Source organism: Trachemys scripta, chromosome 11 (genome assembly GCF_013100865.1).
Source record: "Trachemys scripta elegans isolate TJP31775 chromosome 11, CAS_Tse_1.0, whole genome shotgun sequence".
Lineage (NCBI taxonomy): Eukaryota > Metazoa > Chordata > Testudines > Emydidae > Trachemys > Trachemys scripta.
In genome coordinates this window covers 34,219,839-34,233,720 of record NC_048308.1, presented here as the reverse complement: position 1 = coordinate 34,233,720, position 13,882 = coordinate 34,219,839, and the positions used below count along the sequence as shown (strand labels likewise).

At 39.2% G+C, this 13,882-nt stretch overlaps 1 protein-coding gene across 7 annotated transcripts in view; it reads left to right on the top strand.

Moving 5' to 3' along the window:
- The window catches only part of LOC117884839 (sodium channel protein type 1 subunit alpha), a 182,259-nt gene extending 169,391 nt beyond the window's left edge, over positions 1 to 12,868 (top strand). For all 7 annotated transcript variants that reach the window (XM_034785691.1, XM_034785692.1, XM_034785694.1 and 4 more), the window contains 5 exons: positions 1,178 to 1,231; positions 1,538 to 1,675; positions 7,430 to 7,534; positions 8,815 to 9,085; positions 9,580 to 12,868. In XM_034785691.1, the coding sequence (XP_034641582.1) occupies positions 1,178 to 1,231; positions 1,538 to 1,675; positions 7,430 to 7,534; positions 8,815 to 9,085; positions 9,580 to 10,757 (1,746 nt within the window). In that variant the 3' untranslated portion in view covers positions 10,758 to 12,868. The remainder of the gene's footprint in view (positions 1 to 1,177; positions 1,232 to 1,537; positions 1,676 to 7,429; positions 7,535 to 8,814; positions 9,086 to 9,579) is intronic.
- Positions 12,869 to 13,882: the final 1,014 nt, after the last annotated feature.

The following is a 13,882-nucleotide window of genomic DNA, read 5'->3' as shown; positions in this document are numbered from 1 at the left end:
CTGTTTTTTGTTTTAATCATGAATGGTCCCACTTTGTCTCTTCAGTACTTTAGTCACTTTTGATTGGTCTATTTCCTGATGCTGCTAACTGTATTGCACTTTATATGCTCCATGGGCAGAGTTTGTTTTTCCAATAACCCCACTACTAACTAGGTGTCAAGAAACTAATGAGGTAGCAATAATCATGAAAGAGGGGGTTCCCTATTCTGGGCTGGGATCTGTGCCTGCAGTTTTTTTTCGGCAGATGATGATGGGTGGCATAAAAAGACTACAGAACTACTTGAATCCTCCATTTCTCTCTAGACGTGTTTGGATTAAATCTCAGTATGTTGATTCTTACTTGGAGATGTCCTTCCTCTTACTGTCTTCAGCTCTCTGTTAGGGTTTATGCTCAGAAGGAAGCAGCTGTAGAAGTCCGTAGAATGCTACCACAGACGGTGCATCTTTAGTCTTTGCCACATATAGTGCATATCTTCTGTTCAGTATTCTCTTCCTCCAGTAGCTTCCCAATAAAGAACATATGTGAGAGACCTAACATGTTTTAATATATGCTAAAATATAACAAAAAACAAAATCACTAAACCAGAGAGAACAATTTTGACCATTGACAAAGCAGGAATCAAACTGGGAATGAGAGTTAGGGAAAGACTTACCTTGTTGGAGGGCTTAAACATGCTTGGTTCCTACTGGTTGCCACTTTCCTGACTGACATGATAATAAGGGACTATTCATTGGTCCTTGCTGGTGGCAACCGAGTCACAGAAGAAGGCTATTTCTTAGTATTTCTCAGTTGTATGTAGCCATTATATCTGCTCATCTGATTTTGCTGAGCATTTATTCCATTAAAATGGATACCATACACTATAATTTGTAGTAAATGATTAGGAATTATAAATGTATGATTTTCATGGTTATACTAATTGCTTACTATGCCACTGCTCATATACAGATATAATGGTGATATATTTGATAAGTAGTGTATTTGATAAGCAGTTCTAAAGAAAGCCAAGAGATTAACTTGAACTATAAATCTTATATTAGACCAATGATTTAAATGTGATATAAAGATTCCTGGTACTGTATTCAGTTGATGAAAACAGTTATATAAAATATAACTCTAGCTATTTTCATGAACCCATATTTTTACACAGATATCAAACATGTGTCTCATTTACAGGCTACATTTAAAGGATGGATGGATATTATGTATGCAGCTGTTGATTCAAGAGCTGTAAGTACAATATATGTTCTAAAGACTTCTTTTCCTTGTATAGACTCTGAGTTCTAAGTTTAACAAAAATGAGTGAGTGAGCATGGCAAAAATTCTGCTAAGTATGAATTATTGTAAACTGATAGCAAAACTCCCATTGATTTCAATAGGTGCAGGGCAAAAATGTATTAAATAGTAAGAGCGCTAAGGTACTATCCCAGGACAGAAGTATTTTGGATCTTTATGTTGTGAGTTGCTGATTTGTCAATGAATTGTTGACATGGAATATTAGTGCTGATTTTTTTTTTTCCAAAACTTGTTTTGTAGGTACTGGATCAACCCGACTATGAAGGCAACCTATACATGTATCTCTATTTTGTCATCTTTATCATTTTTGGATCGTTTTTCACCCTGAATTTGTTTATTGGTGTTATCATTGATAACTTCAACCAGCAAAAAAAGAAGATAAGTATTAAAGTGTCTCCTCTCTGTCCTAAAGACAATATAAGACATTGCTTTTTGAAGTCATAAAAAATGTGGAATGATTGTCCCAAGCATTTATTCTGATTGAAACAATTGAAAAGCATTATTATATAAAAGATACAGTACAAGATACAATATCCTATAGCTTCATAGTAGTCCGGGTGATGAGTGGAACACATCCTTTCCCTTCCCCCCATCCCCAAGTTATTTAGTGTCCTGTGGATATTCCTTTCAATGTAAGTGGAGGACTAATACATTCTCACTCCTGGCCACTTCCTACAAACTCTTTATGTGGTTGCACCATTGATTCTAAGCCACTCTATGCAAGCACTTATTATTTTCTCTGGGGGTTTTTTTTTCCCCCTTTTTGGCTGAAAATTCTGGCCCTTCTCAATCTGAAGGTGATTATTATAAAAATGCAAAGATAATCTTTTGAGCTATTTTGAGCTATCAGTACATGCAAAACATAGTACATTACTTCTTTGTGGCATCTCTGCATACTTCCACTAATGCCTCAGTGATCCTGAACCTTCTATAAAGCCATGACAGCACTGAACACTTGGGGATAGATTCACAGAATGACATAGGCACCTAACTGCCACTTTAGTGCATAAATCCCAGCACCAGGCCCCACCTGCTCAGCTGCTGCCAAACTTGTAGGCACCTAAATTTGCTTGGATTTTTGCAGTAAAAATTCTCTAGGCCCCTATGTTGTTGTGTACTGCAGCCCCATGCCAGGTGTCTGGATGCCTAAGCCACAGAACAATGCATGAACCAGGAGAAGCTAGGCATTCCTGCACCGAACTTGCCTGCAGGGATCAATCCAGTAAATGTGTTCAGAGCTCACCTACCGGATCAGGCTCCTATAGGTGGGCTTACACAACATGATGGGGGAGGGGGAGAGAGGGAGGACTGCTCTTATAACTTTTAGCCTAGTGGTTGTTAGTCACCTGGGATATGTCAGACCCACAGTTCAAGTCTTCCCCCTCCCCACCACATATGGGATCAGCAGAAGAGATTTGAACTGTGATCTACCATAGGCCACTGGGCTTTGGGATACTCTGATGTGGGGCTCCTTCATTCTCTCCTTTTCAAGCTATCCCACTGTGGATAAATAATCTTTAAAAGTTGTTTGGCGCAGATGGAGTGGATCCTAGCTCTTCTGCCTCTGTGGTGAGTGCTCTAACCACCAGGCTATAGTGTCATTCTCATGCTCTCTCGCTCTCTCTCTGGCCCAATGATTCTTTAATTATTTATCTTAAGTATAACAGGTTGAAAGGGACAGACTGTGGGAGCCCCACACATCAGAATCCCAGTTCAAATCCCTTCTCCCCATCAAGTGGAGGGGGACTTGAACTGGGGGTCTCCCACATCCCAGCTGAGTACCCTAATCACGGCGCTAAAAGTTATGAGGGACAGTCTCCTCTCCCAGCTTCTTGCTCAAATGGCATAGGTGCCTAACACAAAGAGAGGGTTTGCAGCTGAGAATCCCAAGCAGAGGGAGGTACCTCCCTGTAGCCCAATTTTAGGCACCTATCTCCAAGAGAGAGGCAGGGCTTAGCACAAGCCCCCTCAGCTTGGCATCTCCCACTGGCTATTTTAGGTGAGGAACCGCCCAACAATGCTGCCTTTTTGTGAATCCCATTCTGAGGTGCCTCTCTCTCCCCATTCGTTGTGCAGAGAACCTAGGTGCTGAACTCAGGCTTTGTGAATTCCAGTGATTTTCTAGGCACCTAAAATTTATACATGGCAACACTCAGCATCATCCCACCTAAGTGCCTCTGTGAATCTTGCCTTTGGTGTCTTAGACCGTTATTAGGAAGGTGTGAGCTGCACCTGCCTCAATTCCTTTTTGACTATGGTCTGTTATGGATGTGTGGAATCTCACTGTTGTGCCAGGTCTGCCTGACTGTTGGATGTTCTTTTTTAAAACCCCTTCTTATAGTTTTGTCTATGTGAACATTTAGTGTGCGGAAAGCTGGGGTGTGAATCTACAGCACACAAGCGTGCTGTGCACTAAATGGCCACGTGGACCCTCCTACCACATACTGACAGTTCCCTAGTGTGCACTGGAGTACAGTAGGGAACTTTTAATGCATGGTAGCAGGGTCCACCTGGACCCTAATTGCATGGCATGCTAGTGTGCTGTAGATTTACACTTCAGCTTACTGCGCAATAACTGTTTGTGTAGATAAGCCCTTAGTATCTGTTAGTCTTAGCTAGCTAAATATATATATTACCAAATCATTCCCTTTTCAGTTAAAAATCTAATATTTCATTTTACCTCAGTGCATTCTCTCACTTTGCTTGGGTCAGTGCTGACAATGGCAGACCTGAAGAAGAGTTTCAAGAGGTGTGCCTGCAGTTCAGGGATATTCCTGAAATACGATGCACGCACATGCTACCTCTTTTGTCTGGAGGAAACTCACCTCCCAAGAGATGTAAAGTCTGATAGGTTTTTATTCCTCAAGCCCTTTGAGTAAGGCTGTCAGAGAGAGCAGTGGATTCTGGCTGGCACACCATGAATGGCCCACAATGGCTGTCTTCAACTCCCAACTTCTCTACCACTTGCCTCCTGAAGCCAATCTTGACTCTGCCTAATAAGGACTCCACTACAATGTCTAAATAGAAGCCAGACAGGACATAGGAGTTAAAAGAGGACCACTTCAGTGCTGACAGCATTAAAACCACAATCTTCAGCTCCAGTCAGTCTCTTCCAGGTCTGAACAATCACAATTGAAGGACTCTTTTTTCAAGGCCCTCAAAGACCTTGGGGTCCCAGTGCCAGTATTTTGTTACCTAAGTCAGAAAATAGTTTTCACTCCAGTACTGATATCTGAAAGACACTGGAAAATTCTGGTGCTGATACCTTGATGTTATCTACATCCTGGGTGGTGTTGACATTTCAGGAGTGCCATAAGAAATGCCTTCACTGAACAGAACTGAATTTTTGATTTCATGTCGGATGCCAATTTTTTCTCTCTCTAGCTCCCTGGAAACATAGGAAGAAGAGCAAGTGTGCTGAAAAAGATCCCCCAGCATTAAGGGGAAAGCACCATAGAAAAAAGCAGTAGTAGTACTTATCTTGGAAGAGCACCAATTGGGCATTGACTCCTCTGGATCCAACTTCAACCTCTCCTCTCTGGTGCCAAAGACACCATCAGCATCTCCTGCTGATATAGCCTTTGCCTTACCAATGTTGTTTCCTTGGGCTCCTTTCCCAGATGTCTTCTCCTCTTCCAAGAAATCTCAGAAGAGGCAGACTTGGTTCATTCAGTTACCCTGATTCCTTCCTACTGCTAATTCCACCTCCCATTTTGGGATTTGTATGCCCCTGAAGACCATTTCTTCCCCTTCAATGGACATCAGACAAAAGGCCTACCCATCAGGGAAAACTATATAGGGAAGAGAACTCAGTCATGGGGAAGGAGACCCAGGGAAGAAGAGACCTGCTGAAGGCAGGATGGAGAAAACCACAGGGAGTAGGACAGGTTCCTGTGATAAGGCCTGTAAGAAGCATGGAGATCTCTGAGGGAAGAGCACAGAGTCCTTATGGAGGGGAGGCAGTGGGAAACCTGCTGGGAGGAAACAGCATAGAGGAACTCAGCAGGGCCCAGGAGTAAGGGCAAAGAGCACAAAACTTCAGTGTAGCCCAAGAGGGGCAGAAGAAATTGGTTTGGATATTTATTTGGATTTACAGTTGGACTTTTGTTACCCATGAACTTAGGAGGTGATCTGGCTGAAAAGCTGGGCCATGGAAGACCCAGACAGAGACAGGCCAGCATAGAGCCAAGGAAGTGGTCAACAGGGGGTGTTAGACGTGAAGTCCTGTGCAACACCATTCTCTGCTGCTAGAGGGGGACTGTGGCAGTGCGTGCAAACACTAACAGGCACCCAAAAAACAGATCTGTGAGGCAAAGGTTCTGTGTTTGGGATACACGCTTCTTGTCACTCCTCTTTCTCCCCAATTTTGATATGTATGTCAGGAGCAAAGAACCAACTCTATCACATTCCCCACTTCCAGACTGGAAGGACATAACAGTGGACAAGTAGGTCCTAGATGCAGTAGAACTCGAGCTGATCAGGATTTTTTTGGCTAAATGTGTTTTCATCAAGGTTTCTCAGTTCCAGGATTAAATTTCAGGTTAGAGAGAAACTCACCCCAGGTTCATGTCTCTGCATCTCCCACATCCCAGATGAGTGCCCTAATCACCAGGCTATAGAGTCTGTTTCTCACTCTCTCTTGCCCAGTGTTATTTAATTATTTATACAAATGGAACAGCTCCAACAGGAGAGACTGAGAGAGACCCACGCCAAAATAGCCTATAGCATGGTGCCTATGGCGCTCATTGGAGGGTGTGGTAGACGTATATTCAAGTCCCTTGCTCTGAAACTGGCAGAAGTAGAGATCTGAAAGGTGGCCAGCTGGAACTCAATACATATATTCACTCAACATTACTATAGTACTAGATTTAGCTTCACAGTTTGATGCCAGGTTTCGCAGAGCTGCTTTACCATCTTTTTTATTTGAGAATTCCTCAGCCCATCAGTCATCTCAGCTACACTGAGCTTACCAGCCACCAGTGAGTGGAATTATGCACAGGTTCCCTGAAGAAGAAAGAGAGATTACTTACCAGTAGCTGTAGTTCTTTGAGGGACATCTCTGAATATTCAAACTCCCTACTCAACTTCCTCTCTTCCTCAGTTTCCTATCCATCTTGGACTGTGAACAGATGTGATTGAGGGTCACACTTCTCTTACATAATTTTGGGCCATGTATATTGGGGATGCAGTGGCAAAGTTTTTCAGAAGGTTCTGGACCACCATGGTGCAGGTACTTTGTATCCCATGACTATGGATATGCAGAGGTATTCCTCAAAGAACTACAGTTTCTGGCGAGTCTCCTCTGTTTACCTATAATTGTTGGTGTCAGAGTCCTTCTCTTCCTTCATCCTACAGTAGGATCATCCAGATCTGTAAGCATTATTGTATGAGGAAACAAGGAAGTCTAGTTTTAAGAAGGGTGAGGGAAGTAGGGTGCAGGGAAGAGTAAAACTGACAAAAATAGTGGTAAGTAATTGTCTCTTGTCCTTTCTCCCTTCCTTGTTGAACAATAAAGATATCCAGAACTGCAAGAGAATATTATAGGCAGTAGATAATATACATTGAATGACTGCTTTAAAGAAAAATCCCCATTGTTTGAGAAAATCAGGTCCACATCAGAATGGGTTACAGAAGAGTGAGGACTGGCCCCGATAGCAACATTACAAATGCCCACAGCCATTGCTTCACCCCTTTGTGCCCAAAAGGTGGCTAAACTTCTTGTTCAATGTGACCCTGAAAGAGGTTGGGCGTTTTACTCATTCATTTGTGTGGAAGTGCTTGAATTTGATAGCCTACCTAATATTGACAGGATGTTAGTGCCTTGTCTTGATACACTGGGACCTGAAACTAAAACCTCATGAGCTTAATAGTTAATTAGACTCTGTTACTTGATGCCTTTAATGCATGTCAGTATTTAACTCTGCAGAGAGCCAATGAAAAAGTAGCTGATAGTAATATGTCTCCTGTGATCTCCTAGTGAGGATGTATTTATAATGTCTCCACAATAAAATATAAGATTATAAGAGACACTTATTTTCCTTGTAATCCCTTTTGTCTTTTGAATGTGAATAAAGTTTTGAAAGATTATTCATGTAAATATGGTTGTAACCAGTTTTGATTTCATTTCCTTACTTTGGAGGTCAAGACATCTTTATGACAGAAGAACAGAAGAAATACTACAATGCAATGAAAAAGCTGGGATCCAAGAAACCACAAAAACCTATACCTAGGCCAGGGGTAAGAATGATTTACTTTAATCTGTCCAGACTAAAAGGTCAATTTAAAAGAAAAGAAGAAATATTAGCTTGTAAGCAGTTTATTTAGAGTTCACATTTGTATAAAGACTAGATATTTGATCTATAAAAAGCTCATGTACAAGTTATCATTAAGGTAACCAAAAGTGAAAAATTTAAACACATTAAAGAAAGAAAGTACCTTTTCCCTCTGCTACCATATTTTTCTTTTTTTAATATGTAAAGAGGAAAAGATCCAGGAATCTGAACTCTATTGTATGCCCCTTTCCTGTGAATAATAATAATGATAATAAATCATTGCCATACTGTCTGCTTTCATTGTAACAGTTCTAAGAAGAAAAATCTGTCAGTTTACTCAGCAGTAAAGAACATGTATATATTAAGGCTGGGATTTTCAAAGAAGCATGAGGGATTTAGTTGCCCAAGTCCTATCAAAATTCAATTGGAGTTGGTTGTCTAAGTCTTTTAGGATCCTTTGAAAATCCTATTATGTTTTAACATGTTATAGGTGGAGCTTGTGGAAACACCTATAGTTAAAGTTACCTAACACTTCCCATTGTAATTCCCTAATTTCAATTGCTTATAACTTTGCTAAACTTTTATCATTTGGGTTAAAAATTCTCATGCTTGCTCCTTACCTCAGGATGAATTTTTCTGGAAAATGTCAGCAAAAACGTCCCATGCAATTTCCAGAGTTGGGGGGGAGGGACAAGAAGTTTTACCAACATTAAATAATTTGTCCAATAATTTTTTGGAAGAACTCTAATATTAGAAAGAATACTAAGGTTGCAAAGTCAACCACTCAAAAATTAAGACATGCCAGAATCAAAACTGCCAGAATCATGCAACCTTAATTCCCCTCCCCTTGTGGATATGCATTAGAACAGTCTTTCATTACATGATCACAATCTATTCTTTCTACCCTTGCCTCATTCAGTGCACAGAACGGACAGTGAATGAGAGAGAGGGTATCAGAAAGTGAACGGGTGTTTAAGGTTGTAAATTGGGACCCAGTAGAGCTGAACTCTTTCAGCTCTGCTTCAAACTTGCTGTGTGATGCTGGACAAGACTATCACAACATGTACATGCAAGGGAGCTGAATTAAGCTCTAATATTTGTATTATTAATTTGACAAGGCTGCCCTTTTACTGAAGTTCTATACACTGTGTTATTAAGAGATTTTCTTACCTTCTTCCAGTATAATATAGAATAGAATAATAATTGTTAGGTGTGAATTGAATGGTTCTTTTTTCCCCCCTCCAGAACAAATTCCAAGGCATGGTATTTGATTTTGTGACAAAACAAGTATTTGATATTGGCATCATGATTCTTATCTGCCTTAACATGGTCACCATGATGGTAGAAACAGATGATCAGAGTGATGAGATGCAAACTATTTTACAGCGGATTAACCTGGTGTTTATTGTCCTTTTCACTGGAGAATGTGTTCTGAAACTGATTTCACTCCGTTATTACTACTTCACCATAGGGTGGAACATTTTTGATTTTGTGGTTGTCATTCTCTCCATAGTAGGTAAGAATTGTTTGTTAAATTAAAAAGAGGCTAAAATGAGTGGAAGATGAAAATTTACTTAAGGTGCTTCATGTTTGGCTTTTGCTATTACAATGCTTACAATTAAGTTGTTTAGCTTTTCATTTCCTGTAACTTTATCTAGAGTAATCATCAAAATTCTTATATTCAGCCATCACCATAGTATCTGACTATATTAGGAATAATTTGTATGAGAGAATTGATAAGAACTTCTTCTATTGCCATTCTCAGTGTCAGAAATTACACATTATCCACTCTTGAACTATCAGATCTCTTTTACATAAGATATATTAAAAATTAAAGTAAAACCTATACAGTACATTTACTTGACATATGAAATGTTAGTAATCATATAAAACATGACTGAATGATTTGGGAGTCTTTGCAATCCTCCATCATTCTGATACTGTAGTACAGAAAGATTAAATTGCTGTAAAATATTTTCCCCTTACTTACTAGCTGTTTTGTTTTTACAGGTATGTTTCTAGCAAAGGTGATCGAAAAATATTTTGTGTCCCCCACCTTGTTCAGAGTTATCCGACTCGCCAGAATAGGTCGAATCCTGCGTCTCATTAAGGGAGCTAAAGGGATCCGCACTCTGCTTTTTGCTTTGATGATGTCTCTTCCTGCTTTGTTTAACATTGGTCTCCTGCTTTTCCTGGTCATGTTTATCTATGCTATATTTGGAATGTCCAACTTTGCCTATGTTAAGAGGGAAGCAGGGATTGATGACATGTTCAACTTCGAAACTTTTGGCAACAGCATGATCTGCCTATTTCAGATTACCACATCAGCTGGTTGGGATGGCTTGTTAGCACCAATTCTTAACAGTGGAGAACCAGACTGTGATCCTAATAAACCTCACCCAGGAAGCTCTGTTAAAGGAGACTGTGGTAACCCTTCAGTTGGGATTTTCTTTTTTGTCAGTTATATTATCATCTCATTTCTAGTTGTAGTAAACATGTATATTGCTGTTATTTTGGAGAACTTCAGTGTTGCTACAGAAGAAAGTGCCGAGCCCTTGAGCGAGGACGACTTTGAGATGTTCTATGAGGTTTGGGAAAAATATGATCCAGATGCAACCCAGTTCATGGAATTTGCAAAACTGTCTGATTTTGCAGCTGCACTTGATCCACCTCTTCATTTACCAAAACCAAACAAAGTTCAGCTTATTGCAATGGATCTGCCCATGGTGAGTGGTGACAGAATTCACTGCCTTGACATCTTGTTTGCTTTTACAAAGCGTGTTTTGGGGGAAAGTGGAGAGATGGATGCACTTCGAATACAAATGGAAGACCGGTTTATGGCATCCAATCCTTCAAAAGCCTCCTATGAACCAATTACAACCACATTAAAACGAAAACAAGAGGAGGCATCTGCTGTCATTATTCAGCATGCTTTCAGACGTTACCTTTTAAAACGAACAGTAAAACAGGCTTCATTTGCATACAACAAAAATAAAATCCAAGGAGGGATTGGTCAATGTATCAAAGATGAAATTCTTATTGACAAGTTAAATGAAAATTCATTTACAGAGAAAACAGACATGACCACCTCAACAGCAGTTTGTCCACCTTCCTATGATTGTGTAACAAAGCTAGTAAAAGAAAAACATGAAAAGGAAGACAAAGATGTCAGAAAGAAGGAAAAATAAAATGCAAGGAAACAATTCTGTTTGTCTGAAAAGTTGTTTACAGCCTGTGAAGGTGATGTGTTTGTGTCCACAGGACTCCTGTAGGAGGTCTATGCCAAACAGACAGTTTTTAAAAATATACTGTATACATAAGGTCAGTGCCTATAACAAGACAGTGACCCCTTGTCAGTAAACTGTGACTATAATATGGGGAAACAACCTTGACTGGAGGTTACCATTTTCACTACCAGCTGACACTGCTGAAGAGGAGAGAAAAAATGGCTACTCAGACTGTAGGGACCAGTTAAAGGGGTGAAAACCAATAAATTTTTGTGTGTTTAGCATAAAACAATACAGTAACTGTATCCACTGTTTGCATTTCAACTGCCACGTTTGTCATATTTTTACAAAATCTGTGTTGGTGGATTCATCTTTTTTTTTAATCATATGTTTATTATATGTAACTATTTTTGTAAATGGGGTTTATGTTGGGGAAGGGTTAAGTATTACTTTACAGGTATGAGGACCAGGTGTTCTGTAATATGACTCTCTAATATACACACAGAAATTATTTGCATGAAGGCATGCTGCACTTATAGATCATGCATGAAAAACATTGAGTCACAGAGAACAACAGATTTTTAACTACTCTGTGTTTCTGGGAGGGAGTAATAAATTCTGAGGTGCTTAATTAATGTATTCATGTTGTGTCACATCAGACGAGTCTTTATATGCCTGTAAAGTTCTCTATAATCCACAAGAACAGAATAGATGGATTATTTTTACACAGACCATTAAATCTCAGCAAGTGCAAACTTCATTGTAAGGTCTGGAGTCCAAGGTTTTATGTCTTTGTCAAATGGTTTTCTGTATAAAAATATTAAAAGAATCTGCCCTATAAAACAGAATTGACCAAAACGAACCCTTTATAAAATTGTTCTGCTTTATCCTGCAGTATTGTTTGGCCATCTTCAGCTCTCAGTAAGGTTGACATTGTATATGTTAATGAAAAGCCCTCTCTTATGTAAATAGTAATTTTACCCTGTGGTGCATGTTTGAGCAACCAAATAATGACATGAGCACATTTATTGCATCAAATATGTACCACAATAAGTGTAGTGTGCAAGCTTTCAACAGGTAAAAGTATGTATTCTCTACCATTATAGATAGTTTGGATGCTATCAATGCATGTTTATACTGCCTATGCTGCTGTTCTTTCAACAGTCCAGAATTCTTAATTATGGGAAACCATACATCAGAGGTAAAGAGAAACAAATTGTTCAACAAGACCTCATTTCTTCACATCATTAAGCAATAGTTTGCACCTAATTCAAGAGCTTTTTTGTTTTAAATTTTTAAATCTTAAGTGAAAACATATGGTGTATAGCAAAACTGTACAGATGTGTTGCAAACTGCTAAACCTGTTGAAAATAATGTGGTTAGAATTTTATAAGCAAATATAAATATTGTAAAAAAACCATTTTATTTTATTTTTCAGCATTATGTACATAATATAAGAAATGAATTTTATCTTCAGGTTGATGTCACAGCCATTTTTATTACTTTCTGACCACAGCACTTTTTCATGGAAGAACTTGAGAAAATAAGAAATGAAGACAAGAATGGGTAGTTGTAGGTTTCTGCTTTTTTACTATATTTGAAAACATTTCCATTTGAAATAATTTGATAATTTCTGCAAAAGAAGTGCACAATTTGCTTGATAACAAAAGGCTATATTTTTTGCTTTGGAAAAGGATGCAAAGTTTTGTTTGAATTTCTAGCAGTGCCTGCATCAGAATTTTAAAATATCCTTTTTCCTTCACAGAATCCTTTATCTTTTCAGGGTTTATTTACATATATTCTTTTTGATTCATGCTGCATTAGAACTACTATTAATATAATCTGGGTCCACAATATTTTTTCACAAAAACGAAGTAGCAAAATTGTATAATCAAACACATCAGGACATTTTATGTTTCTTACACAGGAAAATTACATATAGACTTCTTTTATTAAAACTATTGACTTATACTGTATTAGTGAACTGCATGCAGGAAGATGCTATTACCCTAACTGATGCTAAACAACATTATTAATGCGCCAAAATAATAAAGATTACATTTTTTATTGTATTCCCTTGTCTGTTTTTATTAACTAAAATTAATATAAGATCAAAGTTGTTATATTATAGTGCATAAGGATCTGATCCTGCATACCATTACAACCAGGTATAGTGCTTACTATCAGTCAGAAATCTATTGCTGTCACTGGGCTGTACCCCTTAAGTAGTACTGCCACTGATAATGTTCATAGGATCTTGTAATAAAATAGAGTAACAAAAATACAAAAGGGATATAATATTTGGTGGGAGGAAACAGATCTAATGTGAATAGGAACTTGATTAAGATTACAATGACAAAGTTATTTTTGTATAATACTCCACCTCTTTTATAACTTCACAGTTATTTTTTTTCCCTTTCAAAGGGTCTGTTCCTGGCACCCTTACTCAAGCTGAGTAGCTCCAGAAATCAATGGAGTTACTTACATATTGCCAAAACATTCTCCCACCTCTGTGGGTATCTGCATGCGTGGGAGAGCAGCCTCCCTGGTGCCGCCACATCCCTATCCTGTGGCGTGTTGGTAGAGAATAGACTCAGCCTTGGCTTGATCTCACAAATGCATCAGCAAGCCCAACTGTACCGCTACCATGTACCAGGTATAGACCTGTCTTAGGGTATGTCTACACTACAAAATTACTCCGATTTTACAGAAATCGATTTTTGGGAACAGATTGTATAAAGTCGAGTGCATGCGTCCACACTAAGCACATTAATTCGGCGGTGTGCGTCCATAGTACCGTGGCAAGCGTTGACATTCCAAGCGGTGCACTGTGGTAGCTATCCCACAGTTCCCGCTGCTCATTGGAATTCTGGGTTGAGCTCCCAATGCCTGATGGGGCCGAAAATTTGTCGCGGGTGGTTATGGGTAAATGTTGTCAGTAAACCCTTCCTCCGTGAAAGCAACAGCAGACAATCATTTCGCGCCCTTTTCCCTGGATTGCCCGAGCAGACGCCATAGCATGGCAAGCATGGAGCCCATTCAGCTCACCGCAGTAGTTATGAGCATTGTAAACACCTCGCGCATTA